The sequence below is a fragment of the Mesoplodon mirus genome (assembly GCF_964341445.2).
Source record: "Mesoplodon mirus genome assembly, chromosome: 10".
NCBI classification, from domain to species: Eukaryota; Metazoa; Chordata; class Mammalia; order Artiodactyla; family Ziphiidae; genus Mesoplodon; species Mesoplodon mirus.
This window is the reverse complement of record NC_138986.1, coordinates 41,386,054-41,413,182: the sequence shown is the minus strand read 5'-3', so window position 1 is coordinate 41,413,182 and position 27,129 is coordinate 41,386,054. Positions and strand designations below refer to the sequence as shown.

General features: G+C 41.3%; 1 protein-coding gene across 3 annotated transcripts in view; it reads right to left on the bottom strand.

The window, feature by feature from the left end:
• MAN1A1 (mannosidase alpha class 1A member 1) overlaps positions 1–26,632 on the bottom strand; it is a 181,948-nt gene extending 155,316 nt beyond the window's left edge. For 2 of the 3 annotated variants that reach the window (XM_082633925.1, XM_082633924.1), the window contains exon 1: positions 25,467–26,211. In XM_082633925.1, the coding sequence (XP_082490051.1) occupies positions 25,467–26,075 (609 nt within the window). In that variant the 5' untranslated portion in view covers positions 26,076–26,211. Of the gene's footprint in view, positions 1–25,466; positions 26,318–26,519 lie in introns of those variants that run through there. The other variant, XM_082633926.1, reaches the window with a different exon arrangement.
• Between the last annotated feature and the right edge of the window lie 497 nt (positions 26,633–27,129).

Genomic DNA, 27,129 nt, shown 5'->3' with positions numbered 1-27,129 from the left:
TTGACTGTTACTCTGTTTCAACATACATAGTAACAGCAAATTCCCAAATTCAAGTAATTTCTTTCTTATGATCTCCCAAAGAAAGCTCATTGGAAAATTTTTTAGGAAAATTAGAAATTCTGCTCATTTCTTCACAAGAACAGAGTATTTCTAACACGTAATTGTGTATTCTAGAGGTTAAGCACATTCTTGTGAAATCTGTGTTACATATAAAAATAGGTAAGTAGATAGACAAGGATTTTTTTTAAACACTGGAAAACATTATCATTACTCTTATTATTATTATTTTACTGTAGAACTCAGGGCCCCATGGCCGTCAAGCATGAACATCCTCAGTGTTTAAAAGTCATTAATGAAACATGAGTATCTTATTTGCAAATGAAGTTGTTACTAAAACCATAAACCACTGGTTTAAAACAGGGTTTCTCAACCTCTGTACTACTGACATTTTGGGTGGATAATTCTTTGCTGTACGGGGATTTTCTGTGCATTGCAGGATGTTTAACAGGATCCCTGGCTTCTATCCACTAGATGCTTATAGCATATAACCCCAGATGTGACAGCCAATGTCTCCAGACATTTCCCAATGTCCTGGGGTGGGGGGGCAAAATAGCCCTGGTTGAGAAGCCATGGTTAAAACAAACTGTTTGATTAGAATAATAATCCTTATACAGCACATGTACTAGGCACGACTCAATTTGATGCTCAATGACAACTTTATGAAGTAGGGCTTATTTTAATCTCCATTTTACAGATGAGGAAACTGAGGTACAGAGAGGTTAAGTTACTTGCCCAAGGTCACTAGACACATAAGTGGCAAACAGGGAAGTCAAACCCAAGGAGTCTGGTTCCAGAGTTTGTGTTCCTAACTTCTATACTACACTTGCTATGATATATGGAGAAAAGACACAAATCAGAATTATTTTTCATTCAAGATTTTTAGTAGTCTATAACATCAGGGGCCTTACATACCCCTGAGTTCAGAATACTCATTTGTAAAATAAAAATGATAATGAAATTAAAATAAGATACTTTATCAAAGGCCTCAAGAAAATCTCTAAGAATAAAGAGTAGAATATTTTTCTTATTTAGCAATACTCTTTACATCTGAATATATTTCTGGTTTCTTTTTCCTATTTACCTGCATACAGCAACTAGAGTCGGTTATACACAAAGGAACTACTATAAAACCTGGCTTCTTTTGGTGTGGTTTCCCCTACTTGTAATCTGAAGCACAAGATACCTCCTGGGTAACAGCTTGGTTGATGACAAACCACAGCAACAGGACACACAATTCACCAATAGCTGTTGAGTAACTCTTGTATGTAAGGGACTGTACTGCACTTAGTGCCACATTCTGGATCACACACAGTACCTACAAGTGGTAAATAGAAATCCCTCCAAAGAGGCCCACTCCCTGGACTTGTGAATATGTTATTTTACACGGCAAAAAGAAAGTTTGCAGATGTAATGAAAGTTACTTGAGGATAATTAAGACAACCTTAAAATACAGAGATAAGCCCGTATTACTCAGGCACACCTAATCTAGTCACCTGAGCCCCTAGAAGCAGAGAACACTCTTTAGCTGGAGGCAGAAGAGATACAGCAGAGGGGAAAGTCAGAGATTCATCACACTCAATGTTATGTTGCCAATTTGAAGATGCAGGGGCTATGTAAACTGTGAATGCAGAAGCCTCTAGGAGATGAGAGGCTCCTGGCTGACAGCCAGCAAGGAAGTGGGGATGTCAGCCTTACAGTTACAAGGAACTGAATTTTGCAACAATTTGAAAGAAACTCTAAGTGGATCCTCCTCCAGAGCCTGAAGGTAAGAGCCTGGCACCTTGATTTTGGCCTTATGAGACCCAGTGCAGAGAAACCAAAAAACAAGCCCAGACTCTGACCTACAGAACTGTGAGACATTAATTTGTATTGTTTTAAGCTGCTATGTTTGTGATAATTTATTGCAGCAGCTATAAAAGCTAACAGCACACAATATGCCTGAGACAAGAAAGAACAGTAATTCACCCACTGCCATGGCACAAATTACCAAGTGGTAGACAGGGGTTTAGAAACCTGGTCTTTCAACCTCCAAACTATTTCCTTAAATAATCGATATCTACATCATAGCGGAAGTAAATAGTTTTGCATCCACTCATTCACTGGCTCCTAACAACAGCCGTGAAAGGTAGGCATTATCGCCCTTTTTACAGATGAGAAAGGCTCAAAGAATTGTGTACTTACACAGGGTAAGGCTGTTCATAAGTGACAAAGCCATGAGTTCTTTCATCTCACTGCCTTTGCATGTGCTGCCTTTAACAGTAAAACTGTAATAAATATATTATAGAGGATTAAACAAAGCAAGCCCTAAGAGCACAGAAAGACAAATGATTTTCTGCTGAAGGGGGAAAGGAACAGGTAACAATTTGTGGAACTGGTAACATTTAAGTTGTATTTTGATGGACAGGTAGGATTTCAAAAGATGATGACCGCTAGGACTTTCTGCTGTTATCGTAAACTTGGAATCAAAGCAGCAATATGATAGGTATTAAAGAGTGAACATCTCAGGGCAGGTTTGGTTCATGAACTGGTATTTTTCAGGCAAACCTGTATCATAGATACTGGAACAATATGAAAATGCTGATGCTGGTGCACTGCAATTTCATGACAGGAGAACTTTCTGTACTGAACATATAGCAGAACCACAGAAAATCTGCCTCTAACAAGTAGTCCTACAACAGAGAAACTTCCAATAAGAAAAATGCAGCTGGGTGCAGCAGAGACGGTGGGAGACCTCTGTGTAGCCAGGAAACCCTCTCCTCCCTGATAGTCAGGAGGCTCTGTGCCATGGCTGCACCAGTGCTAACAACCAATTCTCCACCCCTTGGCCATAGCTGATTAGACGCCTAACTACTGCTGGGTCAGAGTCCCTGTTCTGGGAATTTGGAGTTGAGTCTGCCTTCTCCAAATATGGCAGAGTTGCTGAATGCTGCTAAAGAGAAAAATCAAACAAGTGAGCAGATGGGACCATCACAAATCCATGGCCGCCAGTCCCAAATGTGTGCTCAGCAGGGCCCAAAAGACAACTTATTTTTCTGTTCAATCTTCCCATTGTCCCTTGTCATCTTGCAGCTACTACCCCATCTCTCTAGTCCCATTCACGGCAGCCTTCTTGAAAGAGTTCTCTCAGTCCTTCCTTACCTCCACTACAACGTGGCGCTCACCGCAAATACGCCACTGAAGATGCTCCAGTAGGGGTCGCCTTCTACCTGCTTATTACCAAACCCAAAGGCCATTCTTAGTCCTTCTCTTGCCTCTCAGTGACATTTGACACTGCTGAGACTCAACAGAAAATATCCAAAAATGCTCTAGGGTGCCACACTCTAGTTTTCTTTGTACACCTTTTTTATTTTTGAATTTTATTTATTTTTTATACAGCAGGTTCTTATTAGTTATCTATTTTATACATATTAGTGTATATATGTCAATCCCAATCTCCCAATTCATCCCATCCACCACCACCCCCAACTCTACTTTCCCTGCTTGGTGTCCATACGTTTGTTCTCTACATCTGTGATTCTATTTCTGCCTTGCAAACCACTTGATATGTACCATTTTTCTAGATGCCACATAGATGCCTTAATATACAATATTTGTTTTTCTCTTTCTGATTTACTTCACTCTGTATGACAGTCTCTAGGTCCACCCATGTCTCTACAAATGACCCAATTTTGTTCCTTTTTATGGCTGAGTAATATTCCATTGTATATATGTACCACATCTTCTTTATCCATTCATCTGTCGATGGGCATTTAGGTTGCTTCCATGACCTGGATATTGTAAATAGTTCTGCAAAGAACACTGGAGTACATGTGCCTTTTTGAATTACGGTTTTCTCTGGGTATGTATCCAGAAGTGGGACTGCTGGGTCATATGGTAATTCTATTTTTAGTTTTTAAAGAACCTCCATACTGTTCTCCATAGTGGCTGTATCAATTTACATTCCCACCAACAGTGCAAGAGGGGTCCCTTTTCTCCACACCCTCTCCAGCATTTGTTGTTTGGGAAAAATGATGCCCATTCTAACTGGTGTGAGGTGATAACTCATTGTAGTTTTGATTTGCATTTCTCTAATAATTAGTGATGTTGAGCAGCTTTTCATGTGCCTCTTTGCCATCTGTATGTCTTCTTTGGAGAAATGTCTACTTAGGTCTTCTGCCCATTTTTGGATTGGGTTGTTTGATTTTTTAATATTGAGCTGCATGAGCTGTTTATATACTTCGGAAATTAATCCTTTGTCCGTTGATTCATTTGCAAATATTTTCCCCCATTCTGAGGGTTGTCTTTTCGTCTTGTTTACGGTTTCCTTTGCTGTGCAAAAGCTTTTAAGTTTCATTAGGTCCCATTTGTTTATTTTTGTTTTTGTTTCCATTACTCTAGGAGGTGGGTCAAAAAAGATCTTGCTGTGATTTATGTCAAAGAGTGTTCTTCCTATGTTTTCCTCTAAGAGTTTTATAGTGTCTCGTCTTACATTTAGGTCTCTGATCCATTTTGAGTTTATTTTTGTGTATGGTGTTAGGGAGTGTTCTAATTTCATTCTTTGACATGTAGCTGTCCAGTTTTCCCAGCACCACTTATTGAAGAGACTGTCTTTTCTCCACTGTATATCCTTGCCTACTTTGTCATAGATTAGTTGACCATAGGTGCGTGGGTTTATCTCTGGGCTTTCTGTCTTGTTCCATTGATCTGTATCTCTGTTTTTGTGCCAGTACCATATTGTCTTGATTACTGTAGCTTTGTAGTGTAGTCTGAAGTCAGGGAGTCTGATTCCTCCAGCTCTGTTTTTTTCCCATCAAGACTGCTTTGGGTATTCGGGGTCTTTTGTGTCTCCATACAAATTTTAAGATTTTTTTTTCTAGTTCCATAAAAAATGCCATTGGTAATTTGATAGGGATTGCATTGAATCTGTAGATTGCTTTGGGTAGTATAGTCATTTTCACAATATTGATTCTTCCAATCCAAGAACATGGTATATACATCTCTCCATCTGTTTCTATCATCTTTAATTTCTTTCATCAGTGTCTTATAGTTTTCTGCATATACGTCTTTTGTCTCCCTAGGTAGGTTTATTCCTAGGTATTTTATTCTTTTTGTTGCAATGGTAAATGGGAGTGTTTCCTTAATTTCTCTTTCAGATTTTTCATCATTAGTGTATAGGAATGCAAGAGATTTCTGTGCATTAATTTTGTATCCTGCTACTTTACCAAATTCATTGATTAGCTCTAGTAGTTTTCTGGTAGCATCTTTAGGATTCTCTATGTATAGTATCATGTCATCTGCAAACAGGGACAGTTTTACTTCTTCTTTTCCGATTTGGATTCCTTTTATTTCTGTTTTTTCTGACTGCTGTAGCTAAAATTTCCCAAACTATGTTGAATAATAGCAGTGAGAGTGGACAAACCTTGTCTTGTTCCTGATCTTAGTGGAAATAGTTTGAGTTTTCCACCATTGAGAACGATGTTGGCTGTGAGTTTGTCATATATGGCCTTTATTATGTTGAGTTAGGTTCCCTCTATGCCCACCTTCTGAAGAGTTTTTATCATAAATGGGTGTTGAATTTTCTCAAAAGCTTTTTCTGCATCGATTGAGATGATCATATAGTTTTTAATTCTTCAATTTGTTAATATGGTGTATCACATTGATTGATTTGCGTACATTGAATAATCCTTGCATCCCTGGGATAAATCCCACTTGATCATGGTGTATGATCCTTTTAATGTGTTGCTGGATTCTGTTTGCTAGTATTTTGTTGAGGATTTTTGCATCATATTCATCAGTGATATTGGTCTGTAATTTTCTTTTTTTGTAGTATCTTTGTCTGGTTTTGGTATCAGGGTGATGATGGCCTCATAGAATGAGTTTGGGAGTGTTCCTTCCTCTGCAATTTTTTGGAAGAGTTTGAGAAGGATGGGTGTTAGCTCTTCTCTAAATACTTGATAGAATTCACCTGTGAAGCCATCTGGTCCTGGCCTTTTGTTTGTTGGAAGATTTTTAATCAGTTTCAATTTCATTACTTGTGATTGGTGTGTTCATATTTTCTGTTTCTTCCTGGTTCCTGGTTGGAAGTTTATACCTTTCTAAGAATTTGTCCATTTCTTCCAGCTTGTCCATTTTATTGGCATAGAGCTGCTTGTAGTAGTCTCTTAGGATGCTTTGTATTTCTGCGGTGTCTGCTGTAACTTCTCCTTTTTCGTTTCTAATTTTATTGATTTGAGTCCTCTCCCTCTTTTTCTTGTTGAGTCTGGCTAATGGTTTATCAATTCTGTTTATCTTCTCAAAGAACCAGCTTTTAGTTTTATTGATCTTTGCTATTGTTTTTTTTTGTTTCTATTTCATTTATTTCTGCTCTGATCTTTACGATTTCTTTCCTTCTGCTAACTTTGGGTTTTGTTTGTTCTTCTTTCTCTAGTTCCTTTAGGTGTAAGGTTAGATTGTTTGAGATTTTTCTTGTTTCATGAGGTAGGCTTGTATAGCTATAAACTTTCCTCTTAGAACTGCTTTTGCTGCATCCTATAGGTTTTGGATCGTCGTGTTTTCATTGTCATTTGTCTCTAGGTATTTTCTGATTTCTTCTTTGATTTCTTCAGTATCTTTTGGTTATTTAGTAATGTATTGTTTAGCCTCCATGTGTTTGTGTTTTTTCCTTTTTTTTCCCTGTAATTCATTTCTAATCTCATAGTGTTGTGGTCAGAAAAGATGCTTAGTATGATTTCAATCTTCTTAAGTTTACTGAGGCTTGATTTGTGACCCAAGATGTGATCTATCCTGGAGAATGTTCCATGCACACTTGAGAAGAAAGTGTAATCTGCTGTTTTTGGATGGAATGTCCTATAAATATCAATTAGATCTATCTGGTCTATTGTGTCATTTAAAGCTTCTGTTTCCTTATTTATTTTCATTTTGGATAATCTGTCCATTGGTGTAAATGAGGTGTTAAAGTCCCCCACTATTATTGCGTTGTCGATTTCCTCTTTTATAGCTGTTAGCAGTTGCCTTATGTACTGAGGTGCTCCTATGTCGGGTGCATATGTATTTATAATTGTTATATCTTCTTCTTGGATTGATCCCTTGATCATCATGTAGTGTCCTTCCTTGTCTCTTGTAACATTCTTTATTTTACAGTCTATTTTATCTGATATGAGTATTGCTACTCCCACTTTCTTTTGATTTCCATTTGCATGGAATATCTTTTTCTATCCCCTCACTTTCAGTCTGTTTGTGTCCCTAGGTCTGAAGTCGGTCTTTTGTAGAGAGCATATATACGGGTCTTGTTTTTGTATCCATTCAGCAACCTGTGTCTTCTGGTTGGATCATTTAATCCATTCACGTTTAAGGTAATTATCGATACGTATGACCATTTCATATGGTTCCTATGACCATTTTTTTAATTGTTTTGGGTTTGTTTTTGTAGGTCCTTTTCTTCTTTTGTGTTTCCCACTTAGAGAAGTTCCTTTAGCATTTGTTGTAGAGCTGGTTTGTTGGTGCTGAATTCTCTTAGCTTTGCTTGTCTGTAAAGCTTTTGATTTTCTCCATCGAATATGAATGAGATCCTTGCCAGGTAATCTTGGTTTTAGGTTTTTCCCTTTCATCACTTTAAGTATATCATGCCACTCCCTTCTGGCTTGTAGAGTTTCTGCTGAGAAATCAGCTGTTAACCTTATGGGAGTTCCCTTCTATGTTATTTGTCATTTTTCCCTTGCTGCTTTCAATAATTTTTCTTTGTCTTTGATTTTTGCCAATTTGATTAGTATGTGTCTCGGCATGTTTCTCCTTGGGTTTATCCTGTATGGGACTCGCTGCACTTCCTGGACTTGGGTGGCTATTTCCTTTCCCATGTTAGGGAAGTTTTCGACTATAATCTCTTCAAATATTTTCTCAGGTCCTTTCTCTCTCTCTTCTCCTTCTGGGACCCCTATAATGTGAATGTTATTGCGTTTAATGTTGTCCCAGAGGTCTCTTAGGCTGTCTTTATTTCTTTTCATACTTTTTTCTTTATTCTGTTCTGCAGCAGTGAATTCCACCATTCTGTCTTCCAGGTCACTTATTCGTTCTTCTGCCTCAGTTATTCTGCTATTGATTCCTTCTAGTGTAGTATTCCTTTCAGTTACTGTATTGTTCATCTCTGTTTGTTTGTTCTTTAATTCTTCTAGATCTTTGTTAAACGTTTCTTGCATCTTCTCGATCTTTGCCTCCATTCTTTTTCCAAGGTCCTGGATCATCTTCACTATCATTATGCTGAATTCTTTTTCTGGAAGGTTGCCTATCTCCACTTCATTTAGCTGTTTTTTGGGGGTTTCATCTTGTTCCTTCATCTGGTACATAGCCCTCTGCCTTTTCATCTTGTCTATCTTTCTGTTTATGTGGTTTTTGTTCCACAGGCTGCAGGACTGTAGTTCTTCTTGCTTCTCTAAATATTACTCTTAAAAGCAGCTTTTCCAAACAAACTGATCATGGGTTTTACTTGCAGAATTAAGTGTAAAAAAACACACACAAAAAAAAACCCTTAGCATTCTGTTTGCCACAGGCTGAGATGAAAGTAGTGTCAAGCTTTGTGCTCCTGCTTCCCCCCTATACTTCTCAGGCAAAGGAGTGACTCTGTGACAGGCATCTCAGTGCTTTACTCAAGGTGGGTAAGATTCTCAAGGGTCCCAAGGCATGGTGGGTGCGGTGGAGAGGCTGAGGGGCATTTACTGGGGTGAGCGCAGTGAGAGTAGGATGTATGCCAGGGCCAGATGACCCCATGTCAAATCCCAGGTGAGGACCCAGTCGCTCTGTAACCTTGGGCAACTTGCTTGAACCCTGTCGGCCTCAATTTCCTGTGTGTAAAACTGGGAAAATAATACAAATCACAGGGCTGTTCTGAGAATTAAATGAGTTTATGTATGAAGAGTGGTTAGCACTGTGCCTAACTAGAAGTAAATACTCCACAAATGGTATGGTGTAATTACTTCCATACTTTTTACCACTCTAGAATTAAAATTGCAGATAAAGGGGACACAATGTATACAAAGATGAGATTGTAAAAATCTAGTTGTTGTTTGTTTTAATTATATATAGATCAAGCTACACAGAAAATCAGTTAAGGAGACTATTCTCAGAAAAAGAAAAATAACACATGCATTCTATTGGGAGAAAGAAGGGAGCATATCTTAGACTATAACCAAGAAGGTGTATTTTTATTTTTTTATTTTTTATTTTTTTATTTTTTTTGCTGTACACGGGCCTCTCACTGTTGTGGCCTCTCCCGTTGCGGAGCACTGGCTCCGGACGCGCAGGCTCAGCGGCCATGGCTCACGGGCCTAGCCGCTCCGCAGCACGCGGGATCTTCCCAGACCGGGGCACAAACCCGTGTCCCCTGCATCGGCAGGCAGACTCTCAACCACTGCGCCACCAGGGAAGCCTGAGAAGGTGTATTTTTAATTAAATAGTTAGTCTTGACTGCTACCGCAATTTTAAATCTACAGAAAAAGTGGAAATTATCAGGCATTGTTATTATTGTTGTTGTTATTCATAAATGAAACATACCTGGAAACTAATAGCCAAGGTTTGTGTCAATTAAGGAATAAAAATCTTATTTTAAATATTAAGGCAAAATTCAGTTTCATAAAAGAAAGAGCTAACTTGGGGTCTTGTTATATAAGGACAGAAAACTAGGGTGCATTATATACAGACACTCTCTTTTATGATCACTAATGTGTTCTGTACCCCTGGGGTTTGTGAAGACAGGATACTCCAGAGTGAAGTACAGGTGCAGTAATCTCACCTAGAAGTAGACAAAGAAGCTTCCCTCCCTACCAGTTTAGTTTAACACCTTCAGATCAGCTCTCAAAAGTGCTGTCTTCAAAAATCCTCCCGTGTTTTGGAAAATCCTAGCAACACTATGATGATGCCTGAGATTTCAAATCAATCAAAGGCATTCCTTCCTGATAGCTTTCAAGCAATGCCATTGAGAGCCAAAGGCCCACAAATATGCTAACCAATCATGTAACTGGATAGCTTTCTCCCTCAGGAATTCTAAAACCTGCAGCAAGTGCCTGCAACTCAGGGAAAAGGTGATCTGTCTGTGTGCCAGTGCTCATGTCTGGACTCCACCTCTTAAGGTTGCAGGAAGCCAGAGTGCTGCTCGGTCCTTGCTGATAAGCATAGTCACTTTTGGATTATTAAGGAGACTAGTAATCTGACATGTAATATATGTAATCCCACTTGTGCTACCCTCTGCTATCTACTTTTGTGTCATCAGCACCACCTCTTTCTGAGAGAAAACAGAAAAGGATGGAAGATGATTAACAGCATGGGTAAAAAGCATGACAGAAAAATACAGCTACATTAAGCTAAATTAAGACAGCTAAAACTAATACCTAATTACATGTGGTGTATTTGGCCATAAAATCCTAAACCTCGATTACCACATCAAAGTCAAAGTAGAGTATTTAGGTCAAAACTTTCACTTATCAAGAACACATACATGCAGAGAGTAGTTTTCCTGATGAGGAATCTGCAACTGGTTAACTCAGTCCTGGTATTACAGTTTATCAAACTTCTTTCTGGTCCCCAAAGAAGTCCCTTCTAAATGCCCAAATTCTAGTGCCTCTACCTTACGAAAACCTAGAGTGTAATTCTCCAAATCACAGGTGGATGGAGAACTACAACCACAGAAACACATACACTGAAACCCAGATTTACAGGCATATTCTAATGAAACTATATATATATATATATATATATATTTTTTTTTTTTGGCGGTACACGGGCCTCTCACTGTTGTGGCCTCTCCTGTTGCGGAGCACAGGCTCCGGACGCACAGGCTCAGTGGCCATGGCTCACGGGCCCAGCCGCTCCACAGCATGTGGGATCTTCCCAGATCAGGGCACGAACCTGTGTCCCCTGCATCGGCAAGTGGACTCTCAACAACTGTGCCACCAGGGAAGCCCCAATGAAACTATATTAACGAAGCATTAAGAAAGAAATAGAAGAAGAGCATCTCTCTTCCCCACTCCACTAAGGGCAACTGTTTTTTAACCTCTGTATTTCCGCTTGTTACATCATGCTATTCCTACTCTTTCCTATTTATATAATTACAACTGTCTGTCTGTTTTCAATTTTAGAAGCATTTGACAAGGCATGGCAATACAAATACCCTTTGATTTTAACTTTTCCTATTTTCCTTTCCACCAATGGCAAACAGATTTAAATTCTAAGATTGGAAAAAGTAGATGGGGCTGGGGGGCTGTGGCATTAAAAAAAAAAAAGCTAGAAAAAAAGAAGACTAAATGAAACATACTCATGGCCAACAAGAATACCTTTACTTCTTAATTGGTTTTTATTAAACAAATTCTACTTTGAAACTTAAGATGAAAAAACTTAAAAATTAAAAATATCATAGCTCAAAAGTTTTCTATTGTTTTAGGTTGAATCGTAAGAACTTTCATATCACCTCTTATGTTAAGACTAAATTCAGCCAAAATATTCTTCAGAAAGTCTTTAATATAATGTTCCAATAAAAGAAAGTAAACTTTAAGAACATTAGTTGGTGTTCTGTTGCCAAATCTAATCCTCCGGGCATAAACTACAAAGTTAATAAAGAACAGATTAAAACCAACCAAGAACAAATTATTAATTCCGTTTTCCATTTCACTCTTCAATTCTTGTTTTAAATGTACTAGGAATCTCTGCTGCCAATGTAGTTAAAGCTGCAGCAGCTCTAATAATCAACGGATCTTATCACAAAGGGTATAGATACTTCCTAAATGAAAGCACCATATGCCTAATTATTGAGCTAAATTTATACCCGTAGCTATCTCTGAATGAAACATATTCCGTTTTTTCCGGCTCACAAAACATTTCTTTCCATGCCCTTAAGGTATTTTAGATTTCATTCTTCTCCTCTGACTTTTTTCCTCCTCCCATATCTGAGTGTTTGTGTGACACCAGGCCAGGAAGCCAGAGGTAACTGGCCACTGATGAATGGACACCGTCTCCCTGGTTTTCCTAAGGACGACCATCACTTCTGTGAGATAAAAATTGAAGAGGCAAAAGAATGCTTTCTTTCCTGCCACAGGAAGCAGCAATTTTGGCAACAACAACTAAGCAGGGAGGTAACAGCAGAAAATACAACTATTGGTTAACACAGCAATACTGCAGCCCAAACTTCTGTTTCTTTCCTGGAAGTGACTTCTCAAAACCAGTTCTTACCAACAATCCCTTTTCTTAACCTATTACTCCAATCAATCCCTAGCTGCTAATAAATACTATTTATTGAATAATGCTATGTACCAGGAATCGTGCAGAGAGATTCACATACATTTTCTACTTTAATTCTTAGAAGAACTCTGCAAAAGGGAATTATTAGCCCCATTTCACAGATGGAAAGGGAGACTCAGAAGGGTTTCTACTCTACCATCTTGTCTCACCGTCTGAGTAGGTTGTAAAGAATTTTGGTGACATACTTAAATTGTTTCTCATTTTGGTTGTATTTAAGACAAACCGCCCTCCACTGTTAAATTCTGGACCATGAACCTATGGAGTAGAAAAAGGTGTTTCCACACTGAGGAGGTCTAAACTCCAGATGGAAGATAACCATGCCCATGAACTTAGCAACAAACAGGCCAAAGACAGAAACAATCAATGCCACATGACTTCGGTGAAGGGAGAGATCAGTAAAGGTTGGGAATGTGAGAGAGGGCTTCAAGGAGGCATAGATTTTTGGGCAAATGAGAAGACACTCCATTTGTGAAGAATAAAATAAGGTGTGTTTTGGAGACAGTACCTATGCAAGTTTAGCTGAAGCACAGAGTCCTTCCTAATTTAAGGGATGCGACTCCAGCAAACTGAGGCAGATTTGTAGAAGACAATGAATGCCAGCCTAAGGAGTTGGGACTTCATTCTAGAACAATGTTTCTTAAACTGTAGTCACTGGACCAGTGGTATCAGCATCACCCACAGGAATATGTTAAAAATGCAAATTCTGGGGCCCACCCAGACCTACTGAATTAGAAACTCTGGAAGCAGCAACTTGCAATCTGAGTGCTAATGTGCTCTCCAGGTGACTCTTAAGCTGCCTAAAATTTGAATCAGTGCTCCATAGGAAATGAGGCCCACTAAAACCTGAGTTGGGCAACATGAGAGAAGTGATATTTTTGGGAGATTAATCTAATAGTGATCTGCAGAATGAACTGGAAAAGGAACCATGTGCAAATTCAATAAATTCACAGAGCCTCTACCATGCAATTATTTATAAGAGACAACACTTTTCAGGAGATATAATATTAAACTGGGAAACAGAAGACTAAGGTTCTTTCTCAAAATATTACACCTTCTTACAGAGAAAATTTTTATTAAATTCTAATTTCTCTAGAGGAAATAACACCTAACCTATGACTTTTCATTTCAATGTGGTATTGTAAGCACTATTTATAAAAACACCATGGCCTCCCAAAAATGTTTGCTGGGATAGGAAAAACAAACAAACAAACAACCCACACTAACGTTAATTAGGGTGTACCATGTACAAAACTGAAATGTAAGAAAAATGACAACGCTTATTAAATGTAGTCCACAGCTCTAGATAATAATGAATAGAAATGAATGAGGACTCCACCTAATCTAAAAATCACAGAACTGAAAAACAAAATGCTGACTGTAAATATAAAACAGACTAACTTTTAAGCAAAACAGGACTTTTTATATTCAAGTAAGTGTCGACCTTCAAAAGAATTTCACAAGTACCCACATTTATTTCAGTGATGTTACATCTGCTCAAAAGATTTTTTTTTATGAACCACCTTCACAGCCAGTTTACAAGTCATGTAAGAAAATGAATACAGCTTTTCACTTTATAAATCATTCTAAAAACAACTTTAAAACTAGAAAAGGTGTTTCCTACATTGATGAATCTCTTTATTCACTAGATCTGGTTCTGAATGACTTTTGACTGTTATAAAAAAAAAATCAGGTCTCCCCTCCAAGACAATGGCCTTGTAGCCCATGAGGACAGGTAGCAAGGGTTCCAAAAATGAGTAGACACCACTTTTGGAATATGTGCTTATTTAAAGGGGGGAGGGTGTCACACTTAACCTAAGTAATTCCTCCTGGTACGCTTGTTTAAAAAGGTGTATTCATTCAACTAATATTTACTGGGTGCTATTATGGGTGAGGCCCAGGGCTCTGGCTCCGGTGGACGAATACAGGGGAAGCTCTTTCTCCTGCTCTTAACATGACAGTCCTGTAACAGATTCATGTCTGTGAAGAACCAACATCACAGAGATTCTGTACTCTCAGAGTAAGGGAAAACAGAAGTACTTCTAACCTCTGCTGTGGCTTTATCTTATTACTGACAAAACACTTAATTAATCATAATTTTTATTCACCGTAACTGCTAAAGCAGCTTTGAACAGTAGTTAATAAATCATCTTCATTTTTATGCTCCTCCAATTAGCCGCCCACCCCACCTGCTTTTTTTTTTTTTTAAGCTAAGTTCTTCATCACACATTCTAAGTTAAGCAAGCCCTAGGAGGATTAAATAATGAAGACTAACCAAAATGCTTAATACGAGTGAATGTATACAATGTATTCAACACATGCCAATCATAAAACACGTTTTTCACTACATAAAGTTCCTTTTACACTTACCAAGAATGCCTTATAAAACTGACTCAGGCTAACTCCTGAAATCACAACATGGACATTGAGGCACTTCTAATCATGAGATGAAAACTTGTAGTTGACTAGATACATTTTGACAATCAACACTGCTAGTTGACTACAAAAATAACATGTCTCAGAGAATAGCATCCTAAATATTCTAAGATGACTATCATCTCAAACCACAATTTATAAAAATAATATAGTACATTTATGTCAATCATTATTCACCATGTTAATGCAGTCTCAAAGCCAAATTTAAACGGTTCTGGCATTTGGCAGACTTTTATGAACTAACCAAGGTCAGAATATAAATACATTTTAAAATGTGCAGCTCCTCACTACCTTAAAAAAACATGACTAAAAACACATTTGGAGTTAGCCAAAAAAAAAGAAAAGCCTAAACTTCATAAATAAATCATGCTTTTCTTTTATTCTAAAATAAAATACCTTAGACAAAATGCACATTTATCCTATTTAAGACACCAAAGGCCTCTAATATACAAAAGGTCAGCCTGCCCCTTCAAACGTAAACATGTATATTGCTTTGAAATCTTATTGACAATTTCCTTTTGGTTAATTTTTCTTCTTTAAGAATTCAGCTTTGTCAGACTTGCCATTTTCTGGCACCACTAAAAAAAAAAAAAAAAAAAAAAACACTTCTGAAATTCTATTTGGACCATTTTTGAGCTTCAGCTATGATCTTAAAATATTAGGAAGCCATCCTGACGAATTCTAAAAAAGAAGATTCCATCTCTCCTTTCCCAGATCTTCAGAGAGGCCAACATCTTCCTCAAATATGTGATGCAAAAACCCAACGATAGGGCTTCCCTGGTGGCGCAGTGGTTGAGAGTCCGCCTGCCAATGCAGGGGACACGGGTTCGTGCCCCGGTCCGGGAAGATCCCACATGCCGCGGAGCTGCTGTGCCCGTGAGCCATGGCCGCTGGGCCTGCGCGTCCGGAGCCTGTGCTCCGCAACGGGAGAGGCCACAGCAGTGAGAGGCCCGCGTACCGCAAAAATACAAAAAAAAACAAAAAAAACCCAACGATAACAATGAAGATGAGCTGATGGAAGCTGGTGGGCTGCGTCTTGGCTGAGGGAAAGCAGGCTGTTCCAACATGCTTGGTAGGTACTCCTATCAATAAAGGGCACTTATAATCCTAAGGGTCCAGCCCAGGGAAGAGGCAAATTTTGCTGCTGTTTTTAGTAGACAACACTGTCTACTGCCTTTCAGGACTTTGCCCCCTTCAGGAGCCATGTGCCTGATAGATCCATCTTCTCTGACACCCCATTTCTTAGTCTCCAAGCTCTGCCTTCATCCCAATCCTGCTTCTTTAAAAGCCTCCTCGTTCTACACAACTCACAGTGAGGAAATCCAACTAGTCACCCAACTCAGGAGAAAATGCTGCTTAAAGAAAAGAAAATTAAATATACAAGATACTGCTTCATCACCCATGAAATTTATAGAGTCGAGACTAGGTTCATTGCATTACAGGTGGAAGTATACATTGTTTTTGGAAAGTCATCCCTCAAAATGTACTACAATCCTTTGACTTATTCATTTCCTCTACTAGGAAATTAAGGGGAAATCCTACTCATGGGGTTGGGGGCGGAAATGAAAAATGAGCTGGAATCTTAATGGACAAAGGTGTTTATCTCAGTATTTTAAAATAAAAACAAAAAACTGGAAAAAATCTAAATGTTCAGGGCCGAGGGGATGGTTAAATAAACTATGATGCTTCTATTTCATATACTATGCTATCATAAAATTACACTAAAAGAAAATGAAAAAAAAACATGTATATATAGTGTGGTTATAACTGGGGGAAAAATAACCTATATGTTGGGGCAGGAAGTGTTGACACTGCTTGTGACTGAGTGATTGAACTGTGAAGGATTTTTTTTTTCTTTTTTCTACTCCTGTGTACTTTCAAAATGTTCTTTCCTAAGCAAGTGTTACTTTATAATGAAATAACACAGTGAAAGATACTTGCTTCTTTTACAAACCCATTCTCGCCCTTGTTAAGATAAATCTCAAAGTATAATAATTTCTGCTGGGCAAGTTTAGTGATATTGTTTTAATAGCAGCCTTTAAGAAGCAATACATCAACAAAAGGGAGGCACTGATGGTGAATTTTCAGGCAGCTGGGAATGAGATTTTGAGACTAGGTACACACCCCGTGCTGCCTTCATCACTCCACAGGTCTGTCCTTTTGTTTTGCGCCCCAACAGACAGACATACAGTGAGGAAACACAACCTTTTAGTAGTTGCAGCACGTATTCTTGTGAAAGAGGAACTAGAGTCAATCATGGCTCAAACATCAGCTCAGGGAAGCTGGACGTGGCCACCCCCAGCGTGGACCATGAGCCCTGGACTCCTATCTCTGGACCCCTATCTCTGGACCCTCTTGTCCCTTAGAAGAATCAAGTGCTCTTCATAGGACTTTGAAAAGACCTTTCCAGGACCTCCCTGGCGGTCCAGTGGTTAGGACTCCAAGCTTCCACTGCAGGGGGGACGGGTTCGATCCCTGGTCGGGGAACTAAGATCCCTCAAGCCACACAGCTGGGCCCCCCCAAAAAAGATCTTTCCGTGAAAAAGGATTTGGCAGATATGAAGATTCCAGCAATAGCTCATGGTCTTTGGATGGCCCAAGTTCATGTCTCAACCACAATCATTCACAGGCCCATGTACATCATTATTACTGCACCTTTTCTCATAAACTCCTGGCCTAGGCAAGTGTTGCAACAAAGACTGTTTTAGTGCATAGTGCGCTGTATTATTAAGCCACCCCTGCAGAGCTCGGCACCCTTCACCAGGTTTTTATCCCCTCACTTCCAGTCTTTCTCTTATACTAAGCACCTTCACACTAGGCACTGGAGACAGGACAACCTAATGGGAGACCCACGTATATAAATACGTAAAAAAGTATCTATATAATACTTAATATAAAAATAAAAAGTTAATATAAATGTTAATAATATTAACAAGTCAAAGTTAATATAATATGACCTGCGTGTCACTGTATGAAAGGATGTAGAACCACAGTGACCAGAGAGTACTGGAGCAAATGAGGGACTGGGCCTTTGATAAGCTTAAGAGCGAGGGAGACAAATGGACTGGCAGTAAAAAGGAAGTGAGGCGGCATTTTAGTTACGAAAGTCAACTAAATAACAAAGGCTACATGGGCTTTTTAATTTCATTATCTCTCTTCTGGATTATCTGCAGCTCTGCTGGGCTCTAATGTACCTAAAGCAACTGCCAGAGTATTCATGACAGGAATGAGGGCTGCGACTTTTCAATGCTCTTAAGCCTTAATCTCATTTGGTTTTCTTTCAAGTACCTAATGATCACAGAAGTCTTTATCAGGACTCAGTGTGTGGGGCGGGGGGGCAGTGCTGCTGCGTTTTGCAGAGCAAACGAACTAGCCAGGGTTGCTTTCCTTCTAGGACGGTCTCAGTGGGCTTCCTGCTGCTTGGCCTGCTACTCAGGGCTGAGGAGGAGGGAGGGCCAGGCCAGCCACCCTCCAAAGCGTATGTTCTCATTAGAGACAAGATGTCACGGGCGGAGCAGGGGCCTGAGAGCTAAGAGGCAGTTTCCAGCTCTGTAGTTAGTGCACTGGGGGAATCTCAGGAAGTCACAGCTCACAGGGCCCCGTTTCTCATATGTAAAATGAGTACCGGGGTAAAGCATCTCTGAGGTCCTTCTGGGCCTGATACATTAATAAATCTAAGTTCAAAGCTCTCAAGAAAGGCCAAAATCGGGCTTCCCTGGTGGCGCAGTGGTTTAGAGTCCGCCTGCCGATGCAGGGGATACGGGTTCGTGCCCCGGTCCGGGAGGATCCCATATGCCACGGAGCGGCTGGGCCCGTGAGCCATGGCCGCTGAGCCTGCGCGTCCGGAGCCTGTGCTCCGCAACGGGAGAGGCCACAACAGTGAGAGGCCTGCGTACCACAAAAAAAAAAAAAAAAAAGGCCAAAATCTGTGAGTTACGAAGTACAGCTGATTTATGTGAATTTTGACTACCAGGTGACAGACTGAGCTCTGATTATAGAACTGATCACAATTACATACATTGTTGCCAAATCTAAAATAATTTTCTTCTCACTTCTTAAAAACATTCCTCCAAAGACAAAACAGGTTCAAATGCATTTTACTTAATCCCTCTTCTTCTCTATTTTGGGGAACAATTTCAATGCTTAAGGAAGTAACTCAAGAACTGTGATCATTCTGAGAAGATGGTACTTCAGGAACAAGCACATCTGACTGTGAGAAAGAGACTAATTCCTTAACACATATTTTGAAGTACAGAAGCTGGAAAAGTATGTAATTTTAAGAATAGCAAAAGTTTTTTGGAATTTGGCAGGAATGTGAGAAAATCAGAGTTAACAGTAGCACAGTAAACTCACAGCTGTCTGGAATGATCATCCTGAACCGGAAACGTAGCCCTTTAAGCAAACTTAAACTGTTTTTGTTAACTTTTTAAAACAGTATTACTCACTTCCCTGATGTATTAAACAGTATCTGAAACAATGTAATCTCCGCTTGATGGCTTTAGGTAGTGATTAATAACAGTAATAACAGCAAGCAACATTGATTATACACTCCCTGCATAGCTGATACCATTCTAAGTGCTTTGTGTGGATGATCACATTTAAACTTTCCAATCCAACAAAGTGGGTATTTTATTACCTCCATTTTACAAATGACAAAACTGAAGCTCTGACAGATTAAGCAATTTGCTTAAGGTCACAAAGCTAGTAAATGGAAGAGGCAAGACTCAGACCCAAGTCAACTGACTCCCAAAACTAGCCCTTCTCACCACACCATGTTGTTACAAATGAAGGGAGCAGGGGCAGGTAAAAGCATCCAGAGAATCTCCAGGACCTACTTGGGTGAAGAGAACTATGTGCTCCTATAATGAAGAGACCACAGACTGGTGTGATTTTTAAATGTATGTCTGCTTTTTAAAAAAAATGTAAGTGTAGTTGCTGTACAATATTATATAAGTTATAGATGTACAGTACGGTGATTCAAGGTTATACTCCATTTATTGTTATTATAAAATACTGGCTATATTCCCACGTTATACAATATCCCCTTGCAGCTTATTTTATACCTAATAGTTTGTACCTCTTATTCCCCTATCCCTATACTGCCCCCCTCCACTTTCCCTCTCCCCACTGGTAACCACCAGTTTGTTCTCTATATCTGTGAGTCTGCTTCATTTTTGTTATATTCGCTAGTTTGTCATATTTCATGGATTCCACAGATAAGTGATATCATTAAATATATGTTTACTTTTAAAAAAACATACTCCTTCAGATTAGCTTTCCATTCTTCTGTTATGCATTGCGCAATGTCCAAAGAGCATGTACATTTATAGTTTAAAAGAGCTCCTCGACGTTGGCCCACACCTTTTCTCTTTTGTTCTCCCTATTTCTCCCCCATCTCTCTTTGTCAAGAATGACCAATTGAATGATTACTAATGCCTCTATTTCCTGCAGATATCTTTATAAGGAGAAAAAGATGTCATCAAATTTTCCCTGGGTGGCTTTAAAAAGAAGAGGCTTTCTGAATTATGCCCCTAGTAAGTTTTTTTTTTAATTACTATAGTTAATGTAACTTAACTAATACGAGGTCAAAGTTATAATACTGCAGGATTGTACATGTTTTGTACTCACCTGACATTAGTGTCTGCAAATAATGAATATAGGCAGTCAATTTATACACCTCTCTGGCATTTTACTTAGGAGACAAGCCATGTCAGGATAATGAGCAACATTCATCCAGGATTGGGCTTCTATTCTCAACTCTACCACTAACTAGCAAAGTGATTTCCAGAACAATCTTTGTGCCTCAGTTGACTCTATTGTAGCTATCTCTAAAGTCTCATTCAGATACAATATTTTATGGTTTAGAGCATATGTTTACTTTTAAAAATCAGAGAGTTATAATTTTTATGGCATATTTTTGGTAACAGAAAAAAAATTTTGCAGACTTTGTGTAAAGGACCTTTAAACATATTTAGTAGTAAAGGGTGGGGGACTACAGGCTGTTCAATTATTTAACACTAAACAAGGTACTAGACAAAGAACACTGAGGAAAAAGTCAAGACTTAATTTCCCCAAAGAAAGAATCTATTCCTTAAACTACCAAACACTGGCTTCTCCTGTATCATTTCTGCCTACTTAGGGAAAAGGCATGTCATAGTATCCCTGGAGCCCACAGGGGGGCTGCTCCTATTTTGACCAACCAAAACTTACCTTTGACAAACACATGTATTTTTGGTTTTGGTTTTGTAGGTTATAAAGAACTTAAAAGGCCACAGGTTCTCTACTGGGTTATGAGGTATAAGCAGGGTCCAGTGCAGTGCTGATCTACCCATGTATATTTAGCCCTCACACTGATCTTATCTGGTGGGTTTCCTCCCCTCTGACCTTGAGACACATGCTTTAAACGCTCTCTAATAAAGAATTTGTATTACCATAGCTTATTAAATAATTTAATACAAATAAGTTAACTAAGCTGCTGAAGTCCAACAAATTCAGATCTCATCCAGAGACACTTTTTACACATGTGAAATATTAGCATAAATTTCTCTAAGTGGTTTAGATTATTAGCTCACCTAAGAGATGCGGATGCATTTACTCAAAAATGCATTTTTTAAACCTCTTTTCCACAGCCTACACTAGGTTCTAGGTCCTATATAGAGTTCCTTTATATGAATGTTAAGAATGTTAAGTTACCCAATATGAGGAAGACAGAATACTCCTCCCAGACAAATGATCAATTATCAATGCAGAAAATTAAGTTGAGCATAACTGATTATCCATTAACAATCTTCTCCTGCTTTTGTATATCAATGTTCAACAGTGAGCATCTACTCTAATACATACACTGTTGAAACCTTTATTTATTTATTTATTTGTTAAAGAGAGAAGCCTTTTACAAACACTCCACGACCTACCTGCTCTGGGAAAGGTCCAAAGACTGGGGAAGTCTTGCATTTGCCCATGTTCAATGTCCAGTGTGTTTCAGAACAGGGTGAGCAGAACAGGCAAGGTAACCCAAGGACATCTAAGCTCCTTCAGAGTCAGGTCTTCAAACTGTGGTCTTATTTTGCAAATATTATTTTCCACACTACTACCCACACAAATAAGTTAAGTTTCAAATTAAAAATGTTTTAATAGGTCAAGGTAGATTATTCCTATGTCTGACCTTTAATAAAAGGGTTAATCGTCAGTCGTGAACATAAATTATAGACTCAAGAACAACCTAAGGCTAGTGTAAGGCACAGAAATATATATTCACCATTAGCCATCAATACGAAAATTTTCTTTCAACTTTGTATTACATAAATAGTTCTGGAATTAAAAACTAAAGCCTGTTTGGAGAAACCTAGAGAAGACAACTGTGACCCTACAGCTAACTGGTCCGAAAGCCTTACCTGATAGGCCCAAAGCTGGCTGTCAGCCTCCCCACTTCCACCCCATTTAGACTGGTAGGAGTTCTAGTCTGAGAAGGGAGGAATCCCACTGATAATTAGGGCTCTAACCCTAAAGGACAGTGCAGGCTCTTTGTAGTGACTCCCCGCAAAAACTTCCTGATTTTAGGGGCTTCCCTGGTGGCGCAGCGGTTGAGAGTCCGCCTGCCGATGCAGGGGACACGGGTTCGTGCTACGGTCCGGGATCTCCGGGAAGATCCCACATGCCGCGGAGCGGCTGGGCCCGTGAGCCATGGCCGCTAAGCCTGCGCATCCGGAGCCTGTGCTCCGCAACGGGAGAGGCCACAACAGTGAGAGGCCCGCGTACCGCAAAAACAAAAAACAAAAAACTTCCTGATTTTAAAAAGAGTCGGGGTAGAAGGAAAAATGGACTACTTTTCTAAACATTCCATGGTGCTCTTTAACTTCTGTGCTTCGTTTGTCTACCAGTGCTTTTTAAAGTTAAGGACCACTTGAGCACAATGTTTAAAAGATCAATCTCATGAGAATATATAGGCATTATGTGTACACTGTAAATTTCAAGGAAATCCCAGAGTTAATTTACCTACAAAGTTTTCACGGGGTGGGGGGCTGTCTTCATTTCGGCTTTAAGTTTTACATCAAATGTTTACCATCCACCAGAGATCACTACTGGGAAGCACGCAGCACCTTTTTGTCAAGGGTGCTAGGCAATAAATATCCTATGTGAAATGAGAAAGTGTTTCCCCTTAGCACAAATTTGTTAAAAATTTACCACGGTACCAGTAACACAGCTGTGTTGGCAATATAAAAATAGCATTGGCTGTCTTTAAACCAAATCTACAAAATGAAAGTTTGGCTCAGATATTATAGTCCAAGCTCCCAACATGTTAGACTTGCTTATACCTTCTGAATTTTACCCATAAAACTGTTAGTACTTTCAGGTGTGATGGAGAACCTAAGTATATGAAGAGAACTAGAAAATAAAGGAACAATAAAAATCAAGATCAAGGCAAAGATCCGTTGATCCATGACATGGCATACATGGTGGTACCTGAACTGAATCTAAATGTGTAAAGTCCAGAGCCTTATTCACAGCGGGCAACCCCTCTTTCCTCTCCAAAAGTGAACATTTACAGTGTACTTTTAGAATAGCATGAGTAACTTTTTTTTTTTTTTTTTGGTTTACAAAGGAACACATCTGCCTGAACTAATCTGATGAAAATCCATAATCCATTTCTTCCCATTAGCCTTTGACTAAATAATGAAGCTAATCATGCTGGCTTCCCGGCCCCCTGGGTTCTCACGGCACCATGAAATTTTAAAGAATCCATTTAGTTCAACCACTTCATGCAAAACTGGGCAGTGTCAAAACATCTAGGTGCGAAGATGTTAGCACCACATGGACATAGAAGACTACATAAATTTCCTTTATGTGGTTAATTAAGACCTTCTGATCTGGAGACATAGATAACATTGATCTAATAAGGACAGATATGCATACTGTTAATATGCTGTCCTGAACTGACTGCTACTGTCTTAGTGCTTCTGCTCTAAATGCACTTTTAATCACTACTGGTCAGTACTGATAGCTTTTTCACATCCATGCATCTTTAGTATTTAAAATAATTTCCTGGGACAACTGTGATCTGCACTAACTGGCAGCGCATAGGAATTTAGAGGCATGAAACGTGTGAATTACACCGCTTCAAACTTAAGAGAAACATAAGCAGATACAAATTTGGGGCTAAATTATCTATGGGTTTTGGTCGGCTATTTTCAAGGAGCCTGAGAGATGAAGAGGAGAGGGAGATGGTTGGTGAAAGCAGAGCCTTTTTTCCACCTTCCTGGTTTTGCAGCACTGACAGGATTTCATGGAGAAGGGAAACTGCTAGACAGAAGTTGTCACAGGGAGTAAAATCCACCCCCCCCACCCAAGTCTAGGAGTGTTCTGTGCCTGAGGAAGGGTCTCAAAGCAGAAAGGCTGATGGGCTGTGGAAGGAAGCTACTTGCACAGGAGGAATGAATCAAGGCATTCTGCCTAGGGTAAACTGAAAGGCACCCAAATCCACTTTAACTTGCTCAATTACAGCTTAACCAAATTCATCTGGTCTTTATACTAAAATCAGAAATCCTACAACAACCAAGCTGCCTCCATTCTGGAGCCACTTAAGCTAAGTACCTCTTCACAACCTCAGAATTCTTTTTACGTTCTGAAAATTGGGGGGATCAGGAAGCTTCCTTTCCTGATTACCTGCCCAATGTCAAAACACAAAATTTATTTTCACAGAGACTCTGTGAACCTTAAAAAATGACAAATATATTACTTCCATTCATAGTGTATTTTAGAAATTGGAATCAAGATTTGAGATGAAATGCTTTTAATATGGCTCCTGCAGCTCTTGGATTGTGTAAAAAACCAGGCTGGCATAGTTTCACAGGGGAGAGTAGCTGTAAAAGGAGGCATGTCCACAGAGAGCCTGGTGACAAGAGGAAGTCCGGGCTTCAAGTCCTGACTCAATCACTAACTGGTTCTGGGGCTCTGGGCCCTTCAACTTTCATCTTTAAAATGACAGTCCGAAATGATTTGTAAGGTCCTCTTCAGCTTTAAGCTAGGCATGAACTAACCATATGTTACAAGTTCTAACTGAAAAACACAGGAAAGAAATTATGAAAGACTTATCAAAAAAAAAAAAAGACTTAGCAAAGTCCATGTTTGTCCTAGATTAAGTTTGTCATCATTGTGCTGCTGTGGAGGAAAACCTGTTGCATCATATGGAATACTCTTTTTCTGACTACACCCGAAATGCAAGAGGCGGTAGGCTGGCTTTTTACATTTTTCATTTTTTGAAAAGTAAACAACAGTGTGCCCCCTATGATAGGAAGTTCTCGAGTTTCACCTTTATAGTCTGTGAGTACACACAGGATGCCACCTGGCAGAATGGGGCCACATGACCCAACGCGGGGTGTGCTGGCTTGCTGTTAGAACATTTCTACCATGCGTGATTGATGCTTTGCGTTTACATGCAAGCTTCATTTCAAAGCCACGTCCAAGCCTCATTAGAGGGCTGTTTGGAAGCTTCACTGTCACTGCTCTCAGGGACGATTAACCATGGATCAGGCAGTGAAAGAGGAGGTTTGCACAGAACCTGCCCATGTATTTAATACCTACCTCGTGGGGCTTATGCTCACCGGAGCATGCAAGTTAAGAACAACGGGATTCAACCTCAGATCATAATTGGCCCCAACTACTTTGACACTGAAATGGAAACGAAAGAGCCTTTGACACTGGCCGGGTGCACTCACCTCTTTGATCTTCTCCCTCTTCTCGCGGATGGCGGCGTCGCCCGGCTCCCGGTCAATCGCCCCAACGAGGGGTGCTAAGTCCACTGGGGGCAGCATCTTGAACCCCACCCTGTTACTCAGCTGGTCCTGGGCCACCTTCTCCTTCTCCATCAGGATGTCTCTTTGGATCTCCTCGGGCAGCTTCTGCAGGGTCTCCTTGGCTTCCCTCAGAGCCCGCTCGTGGTTTTCACGGATCCTGGCCAAGTTGTCCTCCAGGGCGGCCGCGGGGTCCCCGGGCGCGCCCTCCTCGCCGCGCCGGGCTCGCCCATCTGCCGCGTCCTCGGCGCGCGCCCCGGGCCCGGGCTTGCGGTCGGCGGGCGGCTGCAGGGCGGGGCTGGAGTGGAACAGGACCCCGCTGAGCAGCTTGGAAGAGTCGGGCAGGAAGAAGATCGCCCCGAAGCAGAGCGTGATGAAGGCGCTGAACACCAAGAGCAGCACGAACTTCTCCGTCAGGCGGAAGGCGGCGGGGCCGGACCCCTTCCTGCCGCCGCCGAGCCCCCCACCCAGGCCGCCGCCCAGGCCGCTGCCCGCGGGACTACTGAAGAGCGGCAACAGGCCCCCCACCGGCATCGCTCCCGCTGCCGCCTGGCTGCCCGCTGTCCAGTGGCCTTGCGCCGCGCCGCTCAGCAGCCAAACTTCGCCGCCGCCCGGCGTCAGCGGCTGCGGGGCTGGGTTCTGCGCATCCAGGCCGCCCAAACCCCACGCCTGGGCTGCAGGTATCCCTTGGGGAGACAACTCCCCCCTCCGAGTCTTCTCCCCGGGGCGGCTCCTTTGGCAAACAAACAGGCGCGACAGAGCGCTCGCTGCAGCCCCTGCGGGGAGAACAACAGTAAAACGTAGTAACTACGATGATGGTGATAAAGTTTCCACCGGTCTCCGCCCTCCGACGGCCGCGAGAGCCGCCAGGACAGCTCCCCCTGCACGGAGTCCGGCTCCCGGCACCGCCCTCGGAGCTCACACTTTGGACTTGGGGTGAAGTTTGCGGGTCTCGGGGGCGGGCTGTCCCGTGCACACTTGGAGCAGAGCGGCGCGCGGGAACCTCCTGGAGAGGGCAGCGCACCTCTGCGCCGCAGAGGCGCAGCGTGGGTGGGGGGCTCGTCAACTTCGTCCGCTCCTCATCCCGAAGCTCGGACTAGCTGTGTCTCCGCTTCCCAGTTGGCGGGTGCGCGTGCAGCCCGGCCGCCCCGCAGCGCTGGTAGCCGCTCAGCTAGGCTAGCGCACCGACCTGCGGGCGAGCAGGAGCAAGCGGGGCAGCACGACGCCCTGCGCCGCGGCTCCGCGAGCACTAACACCACTGCCGGTCTCGGGGCGGTCGGAAACGAGGGCGGTGACGCGGCCCGAGAGTGATGGCGCGGCCGGGCCAATCACGCGCGGCTCAGGGTCCCGCGGAGGCGGGGCCGAGGCAGAGAGGGGGCAGCGCCGGGAGGGGAGTTTACGGGAAGCGCAGCCTCTCAGGGGCCCGGCCGGGGGCTGGGAGGTAGCGGGGCCCGGAGGCGCGAGGCGGGTGGGAGTGGCGGCGGGGAAGGTGGCCAGACCCGCTGCGGAGGCCAAGGGCGGGAGGCGGCGGGCGGGGCCCGGGGTTGGGGAGCTTATCCCGCTCTGGCCTCGGGCCCGGGTCCCAGGG